General features: G+C 51.6%; 1 protein-coding gene across 1 annotated transcript; it reads right to left on the bottom strand.

The window, feature by feature from the left end:
• Positions 1-973: 973 nt before the first annotated feature.
• On the bottom strand, positions 974-18,139 carry LOC126651472 (spermatogenesis-associated protein 16-like). The gene is made up of 12 exons (XM_050337390.1): positions 18,125-18,139; positions 17,013-17,093; positions 15,559-15,954; positions 12,655-12,800; positions 11,514-11,603; positions 11,100-11,184; positions 10,479-10,626; positions 10,015-10,155; positions 9,653-9,765; positions 6,061-6,225; positions 4,138-4,215; positions 974-1,555 (listed from the first exon to the last, which is right to left on the bottom strand). Exons 1-12 carry the CDS (start codon positions 18,137-18,139, stop codon positions 1,340-1,342), a joined length of 1,674 nt encoding a protein of 557 aa, XP_050193347.1. The 3' UTR covers positions 974-1,339.
• Positions 18,140-24,100: the final 5,961 nt, after the last annotated feature.

Genomic DNA, 24,100 nt, shown 5'->3' with positions numbered 1-24,100 from the left:
GCCTGATCCTGGAATTCAGGGACACTGTGACACCTCAGGGACCAAGGAATCCTGGGATAATGCCTGATCCTGGAATTCAGGGACACTGTGACACCTCAGGGACCAAGGAATCCTGGGATAATGCCTGATCCTGGAATTCAGGGACACTGTGACACTCCATGGACACAGAAACCAAGGAATCCTGGGATAATGCCTGATCCTGGAATTCAGGGACACTGTGACACCTCAGGGACACAGAAACCAAGGAATCCTGGGATCCTGCCTGATCCTGGAATTCAGGGACACTGTGACACCTCAGGGACCAAGGAATCCTGGGATAATGCCTGATCCTGGAATTAAAGGACACTGTGGATTTTAGAGGGTTTGGGATTTTCTCAGAGCAGCAAATCCAGGCCTTCTGTTGTTGCTTAAGACAATTAATAGAGTTTAATAACGTTTAAATTTAACAAAACTGAATAAAACTTAAATTTCAGGTCACGTGACTCACGTGCAATGCCATTGCTTACAGCTTAATACAGCTGACATTTAAACAAATACAACTTAATCGAGTAAATATTATTGTACAGTTTAATACAATTGAAATTTAAATAAATACAGCTTAATGCAAGTAAATATTACTATACAACAACATATTATTATCCAACTTTTCAATTAAACACAATTTAAATTCAAATTCATACAACTTATAAATATAACATACATGCAACAAATAAGTATAATTTAATGCAATTTAGGAAATACAATTTAATACAATTAATTTAAAATTTAAGTTAATGAAACTTAAAGTTATTCCAAGTCAATACTATTTAATGCCTTTTAAACTTAATGAGCACAAAGTTAGTACAAGTATATACAATTTAATGGAATTTAGATTTAAATTCATACCACAAGTTAATAGAAATCAATACAATTTAATGCCATTTAAATTTCAATTCATACAACTTAAAGTTAGTGCAAGTAAATACTATTTAATGCCATTTAAATTTAAGCTAATCCAACTAGAATTTATACATAAATACAGTTTAATACAAGTTAAATATAAACGAATACAACTTCAAACGAGTACAAACACAACTGAATGCAATTAGGTTTAAATGAATATGAGAAATGCAAGTAAATATTATTTAATACCATTTAAATTTAAAGTGATACCCCTACAACTTAGACTATTAAATATCACTTAATACGACTTAAACAGAAACGAATGCGACAAAGTTGTATTTTAAAGCTGTAATTTAAAATGAGATTAATTTAAAATGAGCTTATCTATGAAATAGAAACCCACAGCTACAAAATTAACAAACTAACATTAATAAAAATTAACAAAACCCGCACAAAATTAACTATTTACAAGGTCCATGCATCTCCTTTTTGACTCTGTGGCCAAGCTCCGTGGGTCGGGAATGAACATGTTTGTGTTTTCCAGCCTCAGGTATTCCTGTCCCGTTGGAGTCGACTTTTCCAGGGTCAAGCTTTCCATTCCAGGTGTTTGCACCCTTTGGCTCCTCAAGAAATCCTCCTCTCCTTCCCTCAGGTCCTCCTCTATCAGTGCCAGCTGCAATGAAAAACAGGTGGCATCACAAACAAGTCCGTGTCCCCCCCCATTAAAATTTTAAAAACCTTTTCAATTATTTAAAAATTTTTATTTATTTATCATTATTTATTCCGAAAAAAATTCAATTTATTTAGAAATTAATTGCCATTAGAAACAAAACACAGGGAGGCAGCTGCCTGTAGGAGTGGTACCCCACTTTGTAATTATTTTTTTATCTTTATTTCTGTTTGAATTCAATTATTTCGCTGCTGTGGATTAGACACTTCCATTGAAATCTGTACATGGACACAGGAATTTCTCACAGCTCTGTGAATGGAATTGAAAAACAGCCAACTCTGACAAGGAAGGGATGAGGAAATTATTGCCTGGCAAGTTTTTTTCTTGATAAGAAAAGAGAACTGAAGCTCCTGCCATTTAAATGCCAAAAATCACCACGTGGAGAAAAACGAGAGTTCCATGTGGCAAGATGATTTTTTTTTTTTTTTTTTTTCTATAAAGTAAATCAAAAAATGAAGCTCCAAATCAACATCTTTTCCTTTGAATAAAAGAACCAAAATTCGAGGGCCGGTGGAAGATGAGAACACCTGGCCAAAGAATGCTGACACACCAAGGACATAAAGCCAAAACACAGGGAAATAAAGAACATTAAAATGCTAAAAAAAACATTAAAATGCTAAAAAAAACCATTAAAATGCGAACACAAAATGCTAAATAGACATAAAGAAGGGTTCCTTAGGAGAATTAAGGGGTGAAAGAGGGGCCATGAGTCCAAGATCTTGCAGAATTCACCTCCAGGAAGTCAACCAAACACAGAAAGGTGAAGAGTTCACCGAGGAAGACTCAAAAATACACCCCCTTTTGAGGCTGAAGATGCTGAAACGACCACCAGGACAACACCCCATAAAAAGGGCTCCACCCCCAGACCCCTCCTGTTGTGAATATTATGATTAAATATTGCAATAATGCGAATATTCACGTAAAGGTGTTGAAATCTCTCCCCAAAAACTGTATAAATAACGTGACTTTACACGGATAACTTCGGGCCCCTCGATGCTGCTTAAAAATAAACACCTTTTAGCTGCTTTTAAAGACCCCCAAAACTGTCCCTGAGCAGTTTTCATCGAGCCTTTTTGGGGCATCAGTCAAGCCTGTTGACAGCAGGCAGAGTTTCTGTGGGAATCACCTTCCCTCAACACGAGATCCAGGCCCTGGGTGATGGTGGGATCTAAAGAATCAACCTGCCAATTGCATTTGAAGGTGAAATAATTAACAAAAAACCCACAAAAAAGTCCTCATCTGCAGACAGGAACTCAGTGGGGAGTGGTTTCTTCACTCACAACGCAGCAGAGCTGACTGGGGATTAATCCCAGCGTGGCTTCCTCTTGTATTTATACATTTATTTTCAGGAGATCAGCTGTTCATAATGCCACAAAAAAGAGTTTTCTGCTGTGGGGGTGAACTTGCCCTGGGGCTGTTGCTCTTTTTGTCCCCTTTTGTCCCTTTTTCCCCTTTCCCTTCAGGTGGTGTTTGGATTCCCTACGCCGTGTACATAGCAATTTAATTGTATATAACTATAATATACATAAAATATATATATTTTTATATAACTAGCTTGATTTCGAGTTCTTCAATTTTTTTATAGTGTGTTTTTTTTGTTTTATTTCCTAAGAGAAGAAAGGAGGGGGGAAGGGGTTGTTACTGAGAGTTGGAGCATTTGAGAGGGAGCCAGGTCCGAACCATCACAGCTGATCCAAGAGATCCACTGCCATGTGGGGAGTTTGGGAATCTCTGAAGATCCTCCCGGGCTGGCTCTGCTGTGATTGCTCAGCACAGAAATGTGCAGAGAGAACTGGAGGAATCCCTAGTGCCAGCCCCGTTTTGAAGAAGCTGAAATTAAAAAAAACCTTAGGAAAACAGATGGGCTGGCCAAAAAAGCAGGTGGGAAAGGCTCAAAAAGTGCTGATTCCACGGTGCCTGTTTTGGAAAGGCTTGGTCACGTTAACAGCAGCCACTGAGACTCCAGGGCTCTTCTGGAACTGCCCAAATTAAATGTCAGCTTTAACTTTCTCCTGTGGTTAAAAGTGCCCCTCGTATTCTGGGGAGGCTTTGGGTGAGCACAAAGTGTCGTGAGGACGAGGAAAGCGGGTCCTGGGTGACGGGGAAGGGGGTGGAGTGACAGCAGAGGGGATTTACAGGATTTCCAGCAGCTCCTTTAGGGCCATCCAGCGGTGTCTGCACTGCTGGGGGTGTCACCAGGAGCCCCCACCTCGATGATGCTCCCACCTGGAACTGTGGCTTGGCTGTTTATTTTTCCAAAACAAGGCCTGCTATGGCATATTGGGGTGGAAACAACAGTTGCTGATGCAGCTGGTCAGGAGTGACGGCGTTTGCAGAGCAGCGATGGCAAATCCCAGACACGTCCCCGTGGCCTGAGCGTGGACAGAGCTGGGGGAGCGTGGTCTGGTTTCATAAAACACCTCCTTATTGTTTTTTTTTCCTGCTTTTTGAAGAGACAAAGGGCTCAGGGGGGATGTTTCCTTTCCTTCCCAATCAGTTTTGCTGCAGGGTTTTTTTTTTTTTACCTTCTGTATTTTATTCCAGATGCGATCTCCGGTTTTCCCAGCCAGCATGTCCATGGCATCCGCCGTCAGCGACCGCAGCTGTGGCACCGACAGAAATGATCAGTGTGGAATTCACACAGAAATAACTCGCCTGAACACGCAGGTTAAAGGCTAATTAAAAAATAATTTGCGTTTTGGTGATTTTCTGACTTGTCTTCCGTGGGCAACCCGTCTTTGTTCAGCCCTGTTTTATCGTGGGTCTAAAATGCCGCAGTTTTGCCTCACCCCAGTCCCTTCCCAGGTTAGTCCAAGCACTGTCTCATCCTGCACACTTCCCAAACCCTGGGAAATGGTCTGGTTACTCTTAACTGGGTTGGATCCATCACTCTTTGGGAACAAACTGGTGGAAAATGGTATTTGATACTGGTGGGATTGCTGCACACCAGGAGGTCTCTTCCAAAAAAACGTTTGGTTGGTTGAAGAGAACCCAAACGATGCTTTTTGGAGTCTCTTCCCCCCCCAGTTTGTTACTCATTAAAAGTAATTAAGATCCATTGCTAAGAGATCTCCAAGGGCTCACTTTAACAATTTGCAGGATAACAATTTTTATCAACACAAATTGTGACAGATTGTGACAAATTGGGGCAGGTTTGAAGGTTGCTGGTGACAGTGTGCTCCAAAAATATGCTTTAAAGCCACCTACTGACACATTTATTGAGCAATCATAAGTTCTAACATGGAGCAGTCGAATCAATACGCTGTGGGGGAGCACAAGCAAAAAGCTCCGGTGGTAAAAGCAGCATTTAATGCGCACAGAGATTATTTCCTACCCAAGGTGACCCTCTCAGGGGGGTAAAAAGATGGGCTCAGCCTGCTGACTGCTCCCAGCAGCTTTGGTGGAAGCCTTTTCCCCCTTTCCCCCCCTGTTCCCAACTTGCTTTTATGCTGTTTTTATTCTGTTTGGGTGTAGTTTGAGCGCCTCTGTCATCAATACCTTTTATTTCTGATAGGTGTATTTAATGGGAGGGGGGTTGTGGTGGTTTTTTGGCCCCTGAGGAGGGGGTTCCACGTGTTTGTGGCTTCAGCACCAGAACATCTTGCTTGTCCTCTTGTCAGAGAGGCGCTCTGGGTTTTCAGTGTTCTCCCAGTCTGCAGGGATTGGCCTGGAGAGGGGCCAGGTGGTCTCCTCTCCATTCCACTCTCTGTTCTGTTCCCCTGAGCAGATATTTATTATTTTACTGTGGAGCATGTCGACCTCAGCCCATCCAGGGAGCTGCAGCTGCTTTTAAAAATCCTGAATCCCCTCTAGGTTTAACTCCATCCATCATCCCACACTGAGCAAGGAAGAGATTTCCCCCCCCTCCTCTTTTTTACCCAACCCCACTTTAATATCATAATTTTTGGCCTTTTTTGCTCCCACCATTGGCCCCTTCTGGAGCTGGGTTTGCTCAGCCAAGGGCCCAGTCCACGTTTTTCTCAACAGCCTTCGATTCTTCACCAATTTATGGCACCTTTGCAGCGAGTCTGACAAGTTATCAGATTTATTCCAAGACCAGGAGTGTGTGGTGGATGGACCCAGCACAGAGAATTAATTCTTTCCTCTTTTCCCCCCTCTCCTCCTCAGCTCTAACTGGGCTGCAGGTGCCTTTTGAGGTCAGAAAAGTCAAGGGGGCACAATCTGAATGATTACAATCACTGCCCCAGACTGATATGGGGAGGTTTGGGTAAGGGGGGAAAGAAAGGGTTTTAAACAGATGCTGACAAGTGAGTCCTTGAGTTTCTGCTAAAGCTACCCCTGCAGGCGATCAGCACCTCCTCTGACAACGCACTGAAAGGGAGGATTAAAAAATTCCTTCAGGTCCCTCCAGGGGACAAATTCCCTCCGGCCCTTTCCCTCCCCCGGCTCCCAGCCCTGCAAAGGGAATGCTGGAAATCCAAACCTACCAGTCTGTCGTCCTCCTGAGAGACTCTCTGCAGGTAGGGGACGGTGGCCAGCTCGGCCAGGGCTTGGGCCATCACCTGGGACTGTTCGTGCCCTCGGTGCGAGCGGCCGAGCAGAGCGGCGCGCTGGAAGCGCTCGATGGCGCGGGCACAGGGGCTGCGCCTGTCCTGATGGTCAGGGGAAATAAAGGGGTTAGGGGAGAAATTCAGGGGAAAATCCCTCATCCTTGGAGTCCTGTGCCCCAGGGGCTTCTCGTTGTCCTGTTGGCCAGGGGGAAATAAAGGGGTTAGAGGAGAAACTCAGGGAAAAATCCCTCATCCTTGGAGCCCTCCCGTGCCCTGGGGGCTTCTCGTTGTCCTGTTGGCCCGGGAAGAACCAAGAGGTTAGAGGAGAAACTCAGGGAATAACCTCCCCCTGATCCTTGGAGCCCTCCCGTGCCCTGGGGGGTTTCTCATTGTCCTGTTGGATCGGGGGAAATAAAGGGGTAAGAGGAGAAACTCAGGGAAAAATCCCTCATCCTTGGAGCCCTGTGCCCCAGGGGCTTCTCATTGTCCTGTTGGCCCGGGAGAAGTAAAGAATGGTTAGAGGAGAAACTCAGGGAAAAAATCTGTGATCCTTGGAGCCCTCCCGTGCCCCGGGGGCTTCTCGTTATCCTGTTGGTCAGGGGGAAATAAAGAGTTTAGAGGAGAAACTCAGGGAAAAATCCCTTATCCCTGGAGCCCTCCCGTGCTCCCCGGGGATTTCTTGTTGTCCTGTTGGCCCGGGAGAAGTAAAGAATGATTAGAGGAGAAACTCAGGGAAAAAAAATCCCTGATCCTTGGAGTCTTGTGACCCGGGGGCTTCTCGTTGTCCTGTTGGCCCGGGAAGAACCAAGAGGTTAGAGGAGAAACTCAGGGAACAACCTCCCCCTGATCCTTGGAGCCCTCCCGTGCCCTGGGGGGTTTCTCATTGTCCTGTTGGCCCGGGGGAAATAAAGGGGTTAGGGAAGAAACTCAGGGAAAAATCCCTCATCCTTGGAGCCCTGTGCCCCAGGGGCTTCTCGTTGTCCTGTTGGTCAGGGGGAAATAAAGGGGTTAGAGGAGAAACTCAGGGAAAAATCCCTCATCCTTGGAGCCCTCCCGTGCCCTGGGGGCTTCTCGTTGTCCTGTTGGTCAGGGGGAAATAAAGGAGTTAGGGGAGAAACTCAGGGAAAAAAAAATCCCTGATCCCTGGAGCCCTCCCGTGCCCCAGGGGCTTCTCGTTGTCCTGTTGGCCCGGGAAGAACCAAGAGGTTAGAGGAGAAACTCAGGGAACAACCTCCCCCTGATCCTTGGAGCCCTCCCGTGCCCTGAGGGCTTCTCTATGTCCTGTTGGCCCGGGAAAAACAAAGAGGTTAGAGGAGAAACTCAGGGAAAAAAATCCCTGATCCTTGGAGCCCTCCTATGCCCTGGGGGTTTCTCATTGACCTGTGGGCCCGGGAAAATTAAAGAGGTTAGAGGAGAAACTCAGGGAAAAATCCCTGATCCTTGGAACCCTCCCATGCCCCGGGAGCTTCTCATTGACCTGTGGTCCTGGGGAAAAAATAAAGAGGTTAGAGGAGAGGCTCAGGGAAAAATCCCTGATCCTTGGAGCCCTCCCGTGCTCCCCGGGGGTTTCTCATTGTCCTGTTGGCCCGGGAAGAACCAAGAGGTTAGAGGAGAAACTCAGGGAACAACCTCCCCCTGATCCCTGGAGCCCTCCCGTGCCCTGGGGGGCTTCTCGTTGTCCTGTTGGTCAGGGGGAAATAAAGGGGTTAGAGGAGAAACTCAGGGAAAAAATCCCTGATCCCTGGAGCCCTCCCATGCTCCGAGGGCTTCTCGTTGTCCTGTTGGGCCGGGAGAAATAAAGAGTTTAGAGGAGAAACTCAGGGAAAAATCCCTCATCCTTGGAGCCCTCCCGTGCCCCAGGGGCTTCTCGTTTGTCCCAGAAAAGTCAAGAAGTTAGAGGAGAAGCTCAGGGAACAACCTCCCCCTGATCCTTGGAGTCCTGTGCTCCAGGGCTTCCCACTGTCCTGTTGGCCCGGGAGAAGTAAAGAATGGTTAGAGGAGAAACTCAGGGAAAAAATCTGTGATCCTTGGAGCCCTCCCGTGCTCCCCGGGAGGCTTCCTGTTGTCCTGTTGGATCGGGGGAAATAAAGAGTTTAGAGGAGAAACTCAGGGAAAAATCCCTGATCCTTGGAGCCCTCCATGCCCCAGGGCTTCGTTGTCCTGTTGGTCCGGGGAAATAAAGGGGTTAAAGGAGAAACTCAGGAAAAATCCTGATCCTTGGAGCCCTCCCATTGCCCCAGGGATTTCTTGTTGTCCTGTTGGCCCGGGAAGAACCAAGAGGTTAGAGGAGAAACTCAGGGAACAACCTCCCCCTGATCCTTGGAGCCCTCCCGTGCCCTGGGGGGCTTCTCATTGTCCTGTTGGGCAGGGAAATAAAGTTGGGAGAAACCGGGGAAAATCCCTCATCCTTGGAGCCCTGTGCCCCAGGGGCTTCTCATTGTCCTGTTGGTCCGGGGGAAATAAAGGGGTTAAGGGAGAAACTCAGGGAAAAATCCCTGATCCTTGGAGCCCTCCTGTGCTCCCCGGGGGCTTCTCTTTGTCCTGTTGGCCCGGGAGAAATAAAGAATGATTACAGGAGAAACTCAGGGAAAAAAAAATCCTTGGAGCCCTCCTGTGCCCCGGGGGGCTTCTCGTTGTCCTGTTGGATTGGGGGAAATAAAGAATGGTTAGAGGAGAAACTCAGGGAAAAATCCCTGATCCCTGGAGCCCTCCCATGCTCCGAGGGCTTCTCGTTGTCCTGTTGGATAGGGGGAAATAAAAGGGTTAGAGGAGAAACTCAGGGAACAAAAACCCCCTGATCCTTGGAGTCTTGTGACCCGGGGGCTTCTCGCTGTCCTGTTGGCCCGGGAGAAATAAAGACTTTAGAGGAGAAACTCAGGGAAAAATCCCTGATCCCTGGAGCCCTCCCATGCTCCGAGGGCTTCTCGTTGTCCTGTTGGTCCGGGGGAAAATAAAGAGTTTAGAGGAGAAACTCAGGGAAAAATCCCTGATCCTTGGAGCCCTCCCGTGCCCCCCGGGGGGCTTCTCATTGTCCTGTTGGCCCGGGGGAAATAAAGGGGTTAGAGGAGAAACTCAGGGAAAAATCCCTGATCCTCGGAGCCCTCCCGTGCCCTGGGGGTTTCTCGTTGTCCTGTTGGATAGGGGGAAAGAAGTTAGAGGAGAAACTCAGGGAAAAAAATCCCTGATCCTTGGAGTCTTGTGCCCCAGGGGCTTCTCACTGTCCTGTTTGTCCCAGGAAAAGCCAAGAGGTTAGAGGAGAAACTCAGGGGAAAATCCCTGATCCCTGGAGCCCTCCCATGCCCCGGGGGCTTCTTGTTGTCCTGTTGGTCTGGGAAAAATCAAGAGTTTAGAGGAGAAACTCAGAGCTCCTTCTGTAAAGTGCCTGAACCCACGGGAACTCCGTTCCTGTGGAAATTCGTGGAGCATTTCTGGACCACCTGCAGCAGGAATTACACCCCAAAACCACACGTCCTTCCTTACACCCAGAGCTTTGTGTCGCCCCACACCCCAAAGAGAACGTAACTCTCACCTTTATTTTGGTGCTTCCAATAAAATCGAGGACTGCCATGACCTTTTTCCCACCGTTCTCCCAAAATGTTTCTGTTCCCTCCTCCGTGCCGGGGCCAAAAGGCGTTTTCTGGTCTAGGAGGTGAAACCACAGAGCCAGAGAGGTTGTTTTTGTTCATCTCCCTTTTTTTCTCAGAGGATCTGGAGGGATGTTGGTTCAAACTGGGAGGGGAGAGCTCCCTGAGCAGTCAGGGCTGCCAGCACAGAGACACCCCCCACTCTCCTCATTTATTGAGGATTTATCATTTATCAAGGATTTATCATTTATCAAGGATTATTGGGGTCACCCCTGAGCCACCTCAGTTCCTGAGCCAGTTGGCCCACCTGGACAGATCGGCAGCTTTCGAGTTACAGATTTTTCCACGTTTTTTCCAAGCTCTTTGTCTCTGAAGCCCAGGGTTAGTAAGTACTGTTGGTCAGGCAGAGATTCAGCTCCCTCTGGCAACAGGTGAATTCCATAAGGATCTGTGACAGGGAAAGGAAAATGATTTCCACTCTCACATTTCTTTTCGGTTGCAAGAGAAGTTTTGTTGTTTTTTTGTTTTGTTTTGTTTTTGAGATAAATAAGGAAGTCTGAGAAAGAGAAATGTTCTCCAGAAAGCTTCACAGAACCAAGTGACCAAACCAACCCACCCAGCTCTCACTGGGCTTCGAAATTTAGGACTTTACAGCCTTTTGCACCAACAGTTTTGCTGATGCCTGAGATAGAACAGGAGCTCAAGCACCTCAAACTCGTTTGAGCTCAGCCCCACACACAGAGGGCTTAAAAACATGAAACCTGCTGCTACCTGTAAATACGTGCTGCACGTAATCAGGGTGCTTCTCAGCAAAGGTTTCAGTGGCCTCCCTTATTTTGTCAGCCTCGTCCTCGTTCTCAAAAGGTGTGTACAGGACAGAAAAAGACGCTTCTTCACTGAGGGCTTCTTGAATCAGAGCCTAAAGAAAAAAGAGGGCGAAGGAATGAGATGTTTGATGTTGGGTGATGGCTAGTTAAAAAAAAAACAAACAAGGAAAACAATCAGGTGGGCTGGGTAGGGACTCCACAAACCCCTGCCTTCAACGAGGAGACAATTGCTGGATTAATTGCCTTTTAGATGAAAAGAAAAAGTGATTCCGTGCTCTCCGTATCAGGAAGGGTTTAGAAAAAACAGCTCAGGCAACAGCACCCAAAATTAAATTTTACAGCAGCCCATGAAACTAAACCATGATCCAAGGGTTAACAGCCTTGAATTTATCCCTTAAAATCAGTCCAAACAAATCTCCTCCATTTGAAATCCGGGAGGAATGTGATGAAGTCCTGCTGGCTGATGTGCCCGAGAGCCCCCTTTGCAGGTGGTCTTTTGGAGCAGGAATCCCTCCCCCTGCTGATCCCACTGCTGGGACAGACACCCAATTTCTCCAGTTTTTACCTGCCAGTAGAGCTGGATGAGGTCACTGGTGCCCAGCCTGGTGCCCCCTGCCAGGACGTACAGGCAGTCAGCGATCATGGCGCTTCTGAGAGGAATAAGCAGCAGAAATGAGGCAGGGAAGGGGTTGTCTGTGGCCAGATTGAGAGGAGATCAGATTAAAAATGAGTGCAACGTGAGGGTTTGGGGCCAAAAAATCACACAGAGCTCTCAGTTCCTTGCCCAGCTTCAGAGCATCAGGTTAATTTTAGCTCGGTGAACTCTCCACCACCAAACGGCCCCGTCGTGTCCTTTGGGATTATTCACATTCACACCAGCTGGGAGGGCTGGAGCTCTGCTGGAGATCACAGGCACACACACAGAGCCAATCTCCCGAGGGCTGGGAAGGAGAGAAACCCCTGCAAGGGGAGTTTTTACCTGGCGGCTTCCGAGTATCTCCGCAGGCATCGGAAGCAGGCGGCTTGGCGCAGGTGATTGCGGAAATAGGAGGGGTTCTGGATGATGCTCCTTGGGGAGAGAGAGAAGAAGAAGAAGGATGGACAAGGGTTAGGGTGTTGCTCCTCACATCAGCAGAGCTCGTGGGAATCAAGCTGTGGTTGAGGCAAATGCCACGTGCACTTCATTCTCTACAACTCTGCGTCTCAAATATCAATTGGCTCTTTCTCTCTGCCTCCCTCCCCTCCTCTCTCCAGATGGACAAGCATCAGCAAAATTTTCACTGTTGTTTTATCATAAATGCAATTTCATTAGAGTTTTGTGTATTCTAGGAAAAAAAAGCTCCAGGGATAATACTCCCTCTGCCTTTGGTGTGTGGGTAAGGGAAGCCAAAACTGCTGCGAGCACAAGTTCTCGTTAACCCTCAGCTCCCCAGACAGGTGCCTGACCCATCTCCCTGGAAACACTGTGCATGTGGAAGGTATCATAACGTTAATGAGAGATTTTGAAACACCTCCTTGCACAAGGGGTGGGTTCTGTGTTGGGTGAACCTTTGGCAGGTGTGTTTAGACCCTCAGTTCAACAGATGTAACAGATTTCAGGCTTTAAAGGTAATATAATAAATACTGGCATGGTAGAACTGGCAGCAGCTCAGCAGTGAGATTGGCAGATTGGGCAGCTTCTGGTGGGAGGATTCACTGCTCCCACTTCAGAACAGTCCACCTGGCAGAAATGCGGGTTTTGTTCCTGCTGGCTGAGCCCTGGAGGTGCCCCTGACATTCTCTGACCACTCCTGGGCACTCAGCCCCAAAATTGGTGCCTGGGACTGTTCTGAAGGATTCACCCCCTCCCTGTGTCTGGGCTCAGGGGGGCTGCACACAGGAGCTCCTTCCCTTCTGCACCATCAAAGCAGTGGATGTTTACAGGGCTGTTACAACTGGAATCTTCAGTCTGGAGAAATCAGTCCAATCCAAACACCAGTGCAACACTCCAGGTGTGTTTCACTGGTTCCTCTTTTCTCGTTAGAAAATGGTTCTCCCTGCACAGCTCCTATCCCTGGCTTTGTTCAGTCCTGGATTTCAGTCTTAGCAGTGAATTGACTCGAGATTTTGTTTTTCCTTACCTGTGTGAATGACTCAGAGCAATGCCAGGCTGCCCCAGTTTTAAGTAACAGGTGACGAGTTTTGCCTCAATAAAACCGGCAACCCTGGAAATGTCCTCTGGAGAGGACTCCAAGGGGTCCTCCACGGCAAAGCCTCTGCTGCAAAGCTGAAACACGAAACAAAACCATTATTTACAGATGTTATAACACACCATTTGTTAGGTGGAAGTGCTTGTTGTGACTGATCAGTGGAGAAAACTGAAGCACAATGGCCTTAATTAAAGTTAGCATTGAAAAAAAAAATCAGTACAAAGCCCAGAATTGTCCTTCAGGGATGTTCTGGATTTTGCTTCTGAGGAGAGCTGGATTAGGAGACCACTGAGAAGCCCCAGCCCTGCAGTTCTGGGATGTTCCAATCACTCTGTCCACAATCCCAGGAAAGAATTCCTTCATCTCTTGTTACTCTTTCCCCAGTATTTCTATTTGCCAGCCTTTCCATTTCCTCTTAGGATGAGGCAAGTCCTCCTTTCTTCTCGGTGGTTCTGTCCCCTCCACAGCTCATTTCTGAATACAGGGAGCAAAAAAAAAGCACCTAAAAAAGGATGACACTTGCTAATTTTACTCACTCACTGCTATAAAAGTTCTTGCAAAGCTGGCAGCAGCAGGAGGGAGAAGTTTGAAGGGGGGAGCTGCTCCTCCCCTCTCTCTTACTCTCTTTCTCTCTCCCTTCAGCAGGGAAAAGACTGAAAAATAAATTCCTGCCACCTGTGGAAGATTATTGGGGTGAGGAGACCCCCGTGCAGCTCGTAGAGGAGCTTACACTGAAGTAAGAGGGTGCAAGAGGAAGCTGAGACTTCATGAGAAGGCCTGAAACAAAACAGAGTCCTGCTGGAGGCTTCTAGGCCATGGAGAGACTTCTGCTGGAGCAGAACGACTCAGGTGAGATGTTGGGATCCCAGTGAGGGATCCATGCTGGAGTTGGAGATTTGTGACCCTGAGCTGGGATCCCAGTGAGGGATCCATGCTGGAGTTGGGATTTGTGACCCTGAGCTGGGATCCCAGTGAGGGATCCATGCTGGTGCAGCTGGATTTGTGACCCTGAGCTGGGATCTGAGTGAGGGATCCACGCTGGAGCTGGGATTTGTGACCCTGAGCTGGGATCCCAGTGAGGGATCCATGCTGGAGCTGGGATTTGTGACCCTGAGCTGGGATCTGAGTGAGGGATCCATGCTGGAACTGGGGATTTGTGACCCTGAACTGGGATCCCAGTGAGGAATCCACGCTGGTGCTGGGATTTGTGACCCTGAACTGGGATCCCAGTGAGGAATCCACGCTGGTGCAGGTAAATTTGTGACCCTGAGCTGGGATCTGAGTGAGGGATCCATGCTGGAGCTGGGATTTGTGACCCTGAGCTGGGATCTGAGTGAGGGATCCATGCTGGTGCAGCTGAATTTGTGACCCTGAGCTGGGATCCCAGTGAGGGATCCATGCTGGAGCTGGGATTTGTGACCCTGAGCTGGGATCCCAGTGAGGGATCCATGCTGGAGCTGGGATTTGTGACCCTGAGCTGGGATCCCAGTGAGGGATCCATGCTGGTGCAGCTGAATTTGTGACCCTGAGGGACAGCAGAGAATGGAGGACCTTGTTGTCCAAGGGATGAACCCACATCATAGAAGTCTATCAAGGACTGTTCTCCCACGGAAGGGACCCCACAGGAAAAACCAGGGGTGGACTCAAAAACCATTATCCCCTGTGACCCTGAGGTGAAGATCCATGGTTATGGTAGCCAAGTGTCCCTTTGCAGTCCATGGAAGACCCTACAGGTCCTGGGTAACCCCCCAGGTCTTAGCCCAGGAGGGGGGTAGACCCCTCTCATAGAAGAGAGAGAGAAAGAGAAAGAATTTCAGCTGCAACAAATCAGAGTCGTCATCCTAGAAGGACTTTGGAGTGCTGCAAAGTTATTTTAAAAGAGCTCTGGAAAGAAAAGAAAAGAAAAGAAAAGAAAAGAAAAGAAAAGAAAAGAAAAGAAAAGAAAAGAAAAGAAAAGAAAAGAAAAGAAAAGAAAAGAAAAGAAAAGAAAAGAAAAGAAAAGAAAGAAAGAAGAAAGAAAGAAAGAAAGAAAGGAAGAAGAAAGAAAGAAAGAAGAAAGAAAAGAAAGAAAGAAAGAAAGAAAGAGAAAGGAAAGAAAGAAAGAGAAAGAAAAGAAAGAAAGAAAGAAAGAAAGAAAGAAAGAAAGAAATGAAAGAAAGAAAGAAAAGAAAGAAAAAAAAGAAAGAAAGAGAAAGAAAGAAAGAAAGAAAGAAAGAAAGAAAGAAAGAAAGAAAGAAAGAAAGAAAGAAAGAAAAAGAAAGAGAAGGAAGGAAAGGAAAGAAAGAAAGAAAGAGAAAGAAAGAAAGAGAAAGAAAGAAAAGAAAGAAAAAAAGAAAGAAAGAAAGAAAGAAAGAGAGAAAGAGAGAAAGAAAGAAAGAAAGAAAGAAAGAAAGAAAGAAAGAAAGAAAGGAAGGAAGGAAAGGAAAGAAAGAAAGAAAGAAAAAAAGAAAGAAAGGAAGGAAGAAAGAAAAAGAAAGAAAGAAAGAAAAGAAAAGAAAGAAAGAGGCTGCTTCTCCTGCTGAAGTGATTCACGGTGGGGAGAGGCATCTTTGTAAATACATAACACTTATACCTAATTAGAATTGCTGTAGATGTAGCTCTTTAGTTTTTTTATCTTGCTAGTAATAAATCCTAATATCATTCTCCCCAATCAGGTCTCCTTTTGTCTGCATAAACCTTCTCTCAACTTTATAGCAATTGGGCGGGGGGGAGGTAAGAAAAATTGACCCAGAGCAAACCCGCGTTGTTTTTGGTGGAGAACGCGGGGCAAAGACTGCCCGGGAGAGGCAGCGGCCGGATCAAAAAACCACGACACCTCCCTCCCCTCCCCGGTACCTGCAGGGCCGTGGAGAATTTGGCGGCCGCCGCCTCGTACTCGTCCCGCCCGCAGCGGGCGAGCCCCTCCCGCAGGGGCAGCCGAAGCCGGGGGTCAACGCGGCTCCAAAAGCCGCCCTCGGGGGGTCTGGCAGGAGGTTCAGGGGCTGCCGGTGCCTCTCCGGGCATCACCGAGTGGCCAAAGTCGAGCTCCTCGTCGGCGCGGAGCAGCTCGGTCTCGATCTCGCCGAGGTTGTGCGCGGGGATGGGAAGGGGAGGGCTCGGGGATGTCCCCGCTCCGCTCTCCGGTGGCGTTCCTGCCTCTGTCCCGGCCAGGTTTTCATGGCTTTCTGCTTTCTTTTCACGCTTTCCTCCGTCTGGGCCGTTCCTCCGCTGTTCCTCGCGTTCCTCTGTCTCCTGCGAGAGAAGGGGCGGGAGGTTGAGGTGACAATTGTGGAATTTAAAGTGATTTTACAGAATCACGGAAGGGGTTGGGTTGGAAGGGACCTCGAAGATCGTCTCGTTTCAACCCCCTGCCATTTTTCCACCATTCCAGGCTGTTCCAAGCCCTGTCTAACTGGCCTTGAGCATTTCCAGGGATGGGGCAGATGCAGGTTCCTTGCCCAACCTGTGCCAGGGCCTCACGACCCTCACAAGGACGGATTTCTTCCGAATATCCCATTAAATCTCTGTCAGCTGAAAGCCATTCCCCCTCGTCCTTGTCACTGCTTGTCCCAGGAGAGCTCTGGTTTGTTTCAAAAAGTGATTTCTGAAAACCTTTTACCTTAAAAAAATCCCTTACCAGGGGATTTTAGCACCAAACAACGCGACATTAGGGGCAATATGTCAAAATTAGTTGCCTTCCATTATCTTGTAACTTTACTGAGTGTGTTTGGATACGTGGATTTGGAACGTGTCAAATAAAATTAAATGACAAAAAAAAAATAAATAGAACAAAATGAAGTCCAAATATCTGGAAGAATCCTTTGACAGTCATGGAGATCTAATATTCCTGGAGATCTAATATTCCTTCTTTACTTTATCCCGGTATGAGGAGGACAGGTATTCTGTCCTATTCCAAAGCACCATCTGAAACACCTCTTCTGATCTGAACAAGAATGGTGTTCATTTACAGAGAATTTCAGTTTCAAAATCCACCAACATGAATTAAATCTATTTCTACACCGAGCACGTTGCTCGTGCTTGGGGCATTTATTGGTTTGATTGCCATAAAATCACACAGAGCCACCTGAAATCAGGTTCCTGATTTAGCTGTTCACTGTCAAAGATGTTGTTCAGCCAGCAGAGCAAAGGAAAAAAGCCTCCTTTGGGTTAAAATGGTGACAAAGAAATCACCTTGCTCGTTCTCAGTGCATTTATTGGTTTGATTGCCATAAAATCACGTAGAGCCACCTGAAATCAGGGTCCTGTTTTAGCTGCTGGCTGTCACAGCCACTCAGCACGGTTGTACTCACCTCAGGGGCTCCAGAGTGAGATCCCTCTTGAGGGGACTCGTGGGGAGGGAACCACTGGTTCAGTCCAGGTCCCTGAGCCTCCTGGAAGAGCACAAATGACCACACTCAGATTGCAGGGCTGTCCCCCTTCGGTCCTAAACACTCCCCCTCCACCCCCACCTCAGGAATTCCAGCTCAACCCTTCCTTCACTCCTGGAGAACCGGCCCAGCAGTTTTAAAAATGGGACAAGCAGGACCTGCTGGAAGATGTCTTGCTGATACAGAACCCCAGGAAGGGAGTTGTTCATTCAACCTGACCCCAAACAGTTCCAGGAACAGGGCAGCCACAGCTGCTCTGGGCATCCTGTGCCAGGGCATCCCCACCCTCACAGGGGAAAATTTCTTCCCCATATCCCATCTCTGCCTGCCCTCTCTTGGTCTGAAGCCATGCCCCCTCATCCTGTCCCTGCAAGTGCCTCTTCAGGTGCTGGGAGGGGCTGGGAGGTTCCCCTGGAGCCTCCTCAGGCAGGGCAGCCCCAACTCTCTCAGCACTCCCCACAGCAGAAGCGCATCAGAAGAGCATCTTCTGGTCATTCCCGTGGCCTTGTCGGGGCTGCCAAGAATCTGGGAGAGCCTACCAAGGATCTGGGAGAGCCTACCAAGAATCTGGGAGAGCCTACCAAGGATCTGGGAGAGCCTACCAAGAATCTGGGAGAGCCTACCAAGAATCTGGGAGAGCCTACCAAGAATCTGGGAGAGTCTACCAAGAATCTGGGAGAGCCTACCAAGAATCTGGGAGAGCCTACCAAGAATCTGGGAGGAACCCAGTGATGTTTCTGGCCATTTCTGAGGCCGGGCTGTAAATTGGGGTGGAGTGAACGCGGTGAAAAGCCACCCCCTCGTCAGTGCCCACTGCCTGCAGCGTGACAGCGGCAGGGGAGGAGGTGTGGGGTGTCCCCAGGGATGCCCAGGAACCCTCCCTTCCCTCCCAGCATCCACATCCAGCACCGAAGCTCTGGAACAGCCAAACTCTTCTTCCCAAAGGGAATCATCCCCCACCCCACCCACCCCACGGGACACCCCAGGCCCACTCAGATTCCCCCTGTGGGCCCAGCTGTGCCGTTCCCACTCACCTGCTGGGTCCCCATCGGCCGTTTTGGCAGTTGTTGGGTTCAGATGCCACGTCCAGGGGGCTGTTGGGGAGCCCCTTGGCCCGGCCCAACTGCCCTGCTGGCCCCCCTCCCCCTCTGCCACCCCCTGTCCCCACAGCCCTGAGGGTCCCCATGACCAGACCCCTCCCCAGACATTAATGGGGCACCCTGGACGCTGTCCGTGCTCCAGAAATGTTGTTCAGGGAAGGCTCTCGTGGCTCCAGCCCCATTTCCACTGAGGTCAACTGAAAACTTCCAAAATCCACCCTTCCTTCCCCTCCTGATGGTTTGTGTGCAGCTGACACTGGGCTGGTTGTCGTGGTTTTGAACCCTGGATGGATTTTAAACACTTACTGAGAGCTGCTTTTTCTCCCCCCTCCTCTCTCACCTTCTGCTCTTCTCTGAGCTGAGGGGAAAAAAAACAGTCAGAGAATTCTTGAGGAGAGATTAAGAAGTGGGATATTCACTTAATAACTAATTCTCACAGGCAAACAGACTCAGAATGGATAGAACTTCAATTTATTGCTAACAAAGTTCAATTTATTGCTAACAAACTTCAACTGAAAGCCAAATTATTGCTAACAGAATAAGGACTAAAGAATAAAAGAATAAACCAGTGATAAAACACAACCATCTCCACTCCCCCCCTTTTCCCTCCAGGTTTTCCCTCCTGCCCACAACAATGCAGGTTGATGAGAAGTGTATGTCGAGGCAGGGGAAGTCACAGTCAGCGGCTTCTTCTGCCCCTTAAAATCCATCTCTTAGACAGGAACTCTTCCCAATTCCCTGTCCTGGGGGGTCACTTTTCCATGGGGTGCAGAGGTGTCTCTCCCTCCCCCTGAGGGTCTCCCTGGACTGCAAGGGGACAACTTGGCTCACCAGTGGTCATCACCACAATTAAAGGGGGGGGGTGATGGCTTCGAGTCCTTCCCCCATTTCCTGTGGGGTCCCTTCCCAATGGAGATGGGTTGATGGGGACATGGGGACACCACAGGGGTCATGGGGACACCACAGGGGTCATGGGGACACCACAGGGGACACCAGGATTGTGGGGACTCCACAGGAGTTAACGGGGACGTAGGGACGGCACTGGGGGCAAGGGGACTTTGTAGGGGACAAGGGGATGGTGGGGACATGGGGACACCACCATAGGGGAGAAGGCAACACCGTAGAGCACTTTGTAGGGGATTTTGTAGGGGACTGTGGGGTCACAGGACCCTGTGGGGGTCACAGGGCCATCAGGGACAGTGGGGGTCATAGGGACATCCTGGGGGCACAACCTGGGGTGCCCAATCTGCCCATCCTGGGGGCACAGCCTGAGGTGCCCAATCTGCACATCCTGGGGGCACAACCTGAGGTGCCCAATCTGCCCATCCTGGGGGCACAACCCTCAGTGCTGCCCAGCCTTGGGACACACCCCGGGGTGCCCAATCTGCCCGTCCTGGGGGCACAACCTGAGGTGCCCAATCTTCACATCCTGGGGCACAACCTGAGGTGCTGCCCGGCCTGGGGACACACCCCGGGATGCCCAATCTGCACATCCTGGGGGCACAACCCTCAGTGTCGGCCATCCTGGGGGCACAACCCTCAATGCTGCCTGTCCTGGGGCACAACCTGAGGTGCCCAATCTGCCCATCCTGGGGGCACAACCCTCAGTGCTGCCTGTCCTGGGGCACAACCTGAGGTGCCCAATCTGCCCATCCTGGGGGCACAACCCTCAGTGCTGCCTGTCCTGGGGGCACAACCTGAGGTGCTGCCCATCCTGGGGGCACAACCTGTGGTACTGCCCAGCCTCGGGACACACCCTGGGGTGCCCAATCTGCACATCCCAGGGGCACAGCCTGAGGTGCCCAATCTGCCCATCCTGGGGGCACAACCTGAGGTGCCCAATCTGCCCGTCCTGGGGCACAACCTGAGGTACCCCCAATCTGCCCATCCTGGAGGCACAACCTGAGGTACTGCCCATCCTGGGGGCACAACGCTCAGTGCTACCTGTCCTGGGGCACAGCCTGAGGTGCCCAATCTGCCCATCCTGGGGCACAGCCTGAGGTGCATGAGGGAGCTCGGATGTGGTGCAGGAGCCGGATGGGGCTGCACATCCTCCTCCCGCTCCTCCTCCTCCTCCTCCTCCTCCTCCTGCGGCTCGAACCGCCCGTGGCTCGCAGTCAGCACATCCTGGGGTGCTGCACAGCCCCCCGTGCTCGTGGTGTCCCACAACCCTCAGCTGGGGCACGGCTTGGGGCTGCACTTCCTTGGGGCTGCTGCTGCACAGCCCTGGGGGCAGAACCCTCGGTGCACAACCCTCGGGGCAGAACCCTCGGTGCACAACCCTCGGTGCACAACCCTCAGTGCTGAACAACCCTCAATGCACAACCCCTCTGTTCTGCACAACCCTCGGTGCACAACCCTCTGTGCACAACCCCTGGTGCAGAACCCACAATGCACAACCCTCAGTGAACAACCCCCAATGCACAACCCTTTATACAGAACCCTCAGTGCTGCACAACCCTCAGTGTACAACCCTCAATGAACAACCCTCAATGTACAACCCTCAACACAACCTCAGTGCACAACCCTCACTGAACAACCCTCAGTGCTGAACAACCCTCAGTGCACAACCCCTGGTGCAGAACCCACAATACACAACCCTCAGTGCACAACCCCCAGTGCACAACCCTCAGGGCACAACCCTCAGTGCACAACCCTCAGTCCACAACCCTCAATGCACAACCCCCAGTGCACAACCCTCAGTGAACAACCCTCAGTGCTGCACAACCCTCAGTGCACAACCCCCAATGCACAACCCCCAATGCACAGCCCTCACTGCACAACCCTCAGTGCACAACCCCTTATACAGAACCCTCAGTTCACAACCCTCAATGCACAACCCTCAGTGAACACCCCCGGTGCAGCAGCCCCAGTCGGGCCCCCCCTCCTTTCCCGGCTGTTGCACAACCCCAGTTGCACAACCCTCGGTTCCCAGCCATGGGCAACCCCATCCCAGCACCCCACACTCCACACCTCCATCCCAGCACCCCACACCCCAATCCCAACACCCCATTCCCAGCACCCCACACTCAGCACCCCAATCCCAGCACCCCACCCTCAGAACCCCAATCCCAGTACCCCATTCCCAGCACCCCACTCTTGGAACCCACCTCCCAGCACCCCACACCCTCTCCCAGCACCCCCAGCACCCCACTCCCATCACCCCACATCCCACTCGCAGCACCCTATACCCCACTCTCGGAACCCCAATCCCAGCACCCCACACCCCCTCCCAGCACTCACTCCCAGTGCCCCAATCCCCACTCACACCCCAGTGCCCCAATAACAGCACCCCACACACCCCTCCCAGCACCCCACACCCCAATCCCATCACCCCCAGTGCCCCAATCCCAGTACCCTACACCCCACCCCCCATTCGCAGCACCCCACCCCCACTCCCAACGCCCCACACCCACCCCACACCCCCCCAATCCCAGAACATCCCACTCCCACTCCCAGCACTCCCCACGCCCCGAGTGGCCCCCGTGGTTTCCGGCGCCTCATCTGGAACCCACAGCTGGTGGAGCTTCAGGCACGGCCACACAGACACGTGGGAGACACAGACACGCGTGGGGAGATACAGACACACGGGGGGGACACAGACACGCGTGGGGGCACAGACACGTGTGGGGATCACGGACACGCGTGGGGAGATACAGACACGTGGGAGACACAGACACGCGTGGGGGACACAGACACGCGTGGGGAGACACAGACACGCGTGGGGAGACACAGACAGGCGTGGGGCACAGACACGCGTGGGGGCACAGACACGTGTGGGGGCACAGACATGTTTCGGGACACAGACACGCGTGGGGAAATACGAACGCGGGGGGGACACAGACACGTGTGGGGATCACGGACACGTGTGGGGGCACACTCGTGGGGGGCACAGACACGCATGGGGACATGGACACCCGGGGGGGGCACAGACACGTGTGGGGGGCACGGACACGTGTGGAGAGACACAGACACGTGGGGGACACAGACACGCGTGGGGGGCACAGACACGTGGGAGACACAGACACCTGGGGGCATGGACACGTGTGGGGGGACACAGACACGCGTGGGGGACACAGACACGTGGGGTACAGACACGCGTAGGGCATGGCACGTGGGGGAGATACAGACACGTGTGGGGGGACACAGACACGCGTGGGGGACACAGACGCGTGGGGTACAGACACGCGTGGGGTGCATGGACACGTGTGGGGAGATACAGACACGTGTGGGGGGACACAGACGCGCGTGGGGGCACAGACCCGTGTGGGGAGATACAGACACGCGTGGGGAGATACAGACACGCGTGGGGGCACAGACACGCGTGGGGCACACATGTGTGTCCACGTACGAGTGTGGGTGCACCCGTGGGGCTGCACACACGTGTGGGGACACAGACACGTGTGGGGAGATACAGACACGCGGGGGGGCACAGACACGCGTGGGGAGATACAGACACGTGTAGGGGGCACGGACACGTGTGGGGGCACACGCGTAGGGGGGCACAGACACGTGTGGGGGGACACAGACGCGTGGGGTCACAGACACGTGTGGGGATCACGGACACGTGTGGGGGCACACGCGTGTGGGGGCACAGACACGTGTGGGGACACGGACACGCGTGGGGAGATACAGACACGTGTGGGGTCACAGACACGTGTGGGGGCACACGCGTGGGGGGGCACAGACGCGTGTGGGGACAAGGACACGTGTGGGGAGACACAGACACACGTGGGGAGATACAGACGCGGGGGGGACACAGACACGTGTGGGGAGACACAGACACGCGTGGGGGCACAGACACGCGTGGGGGCATAGACACGTGTGGGGGGACACAGACACGTGTGAGGATCACGGACACGCGTGGGGGGTATAGACACGTGGGGGGCGCAGACACGCGTGGAGGGCACATGTCAATGTCACCTCCCCTCTGTCCCCCCAAGTGTCACCTCCCCCCATATCACCTGCCCAGTGTCAACCCCCCAGTGTCCCCTCCCCTGTGTCACCTCCCCTTGTGTCACCTCCTGTGTCCCCTCCCCAGGGTCAACCACCCGTGCCACCTCTCCTCTGTCCCCTCCCGTGTCCCCTCCCCTGTGTCATCTCACCCGGTGTCACCCTCAGTGTCCCCCCTCCCCGTGTCACCCCCCCAGTGTCACCTCGCTTTGTGTCACCTCTGTCCCCTCCTCTGTGTCCCCCCTTCCCAGTGTCACCTCCCCCAGTGTCACCTCGCTTGTGTCACCTTCTGTCCCTCCGTGTCCCCCTTCCGTGTCACCCCCAGTGTCACCTGCCGTGTCCCCCCTCAGTGCCAACCCCCAGCATCCCCTGCCCTGTGTCCCCTCTCCTCCTCATGTCCCCTCCCCTGTGTCACCCCCCATTGTCACCCCCATTGTCACCCCCATTGTCACCCCCTGTGTCCCCTCCCCATTGTCACCCCCCATTGTCACCCCCTGTCCTGCCGCTTCCCGCACTGGCCTCGCCCTGGGGACACGTGACACCTGGCAGTGTCCCCAAACTGTCACCCGGGACAGTTCGATGTCCCCACAGCCGCAGTGACCCTCCCTGGCGTGGGGACAACTCCCCCGATGGCCCTGGGGACACTGGTGACCCTCAGGACACGCCCTGTCCCGGTGGCACTCACCGATGTGGTGACACTCATGCCCTGGTGGCACCCCCGCGGTCCCCAAGTGTCCCCACGGGGGGGACACCGCGGGGGGAGGGGACACACCCGCCCGGTGCTGGGGACACGGCAGGTGACACGGACACCCCCCCTGGGGACACGGCAGGTGACACAGACACCCCCCCCCGGGGACACGGCAGGTGACACGGACACCACCCCCCCTGGGGACACGGCGGGGCCGGGTGGCACCGTGGGAACCCCGCGGGGCAGGGGACAAGCGCGGCGGTGGCAGC

The sequence above is a fragment of the Myiozetetes cayanensis genome, unplaced genomic scaffold (assembly GCF_022539395.1).
Source record: "Myiozetetes cayanensis isolate MyiCay16 unplaced genomic scaffold, myiCay2020 scf621, whole genome shotgun sequence".
Classification (NCBI taxonomy): Eukaryota; Metazoa; Chordata; class Aves; order Passeriformes; family Tyrannidae; genus Myiozetetes; species Myiozetetes cayanensis.
The sequence above is the reverse complement of the archived record's forward strand: the minus strand, read 5'-3'. Positions and strand labels throughout refer to the sequence as shown.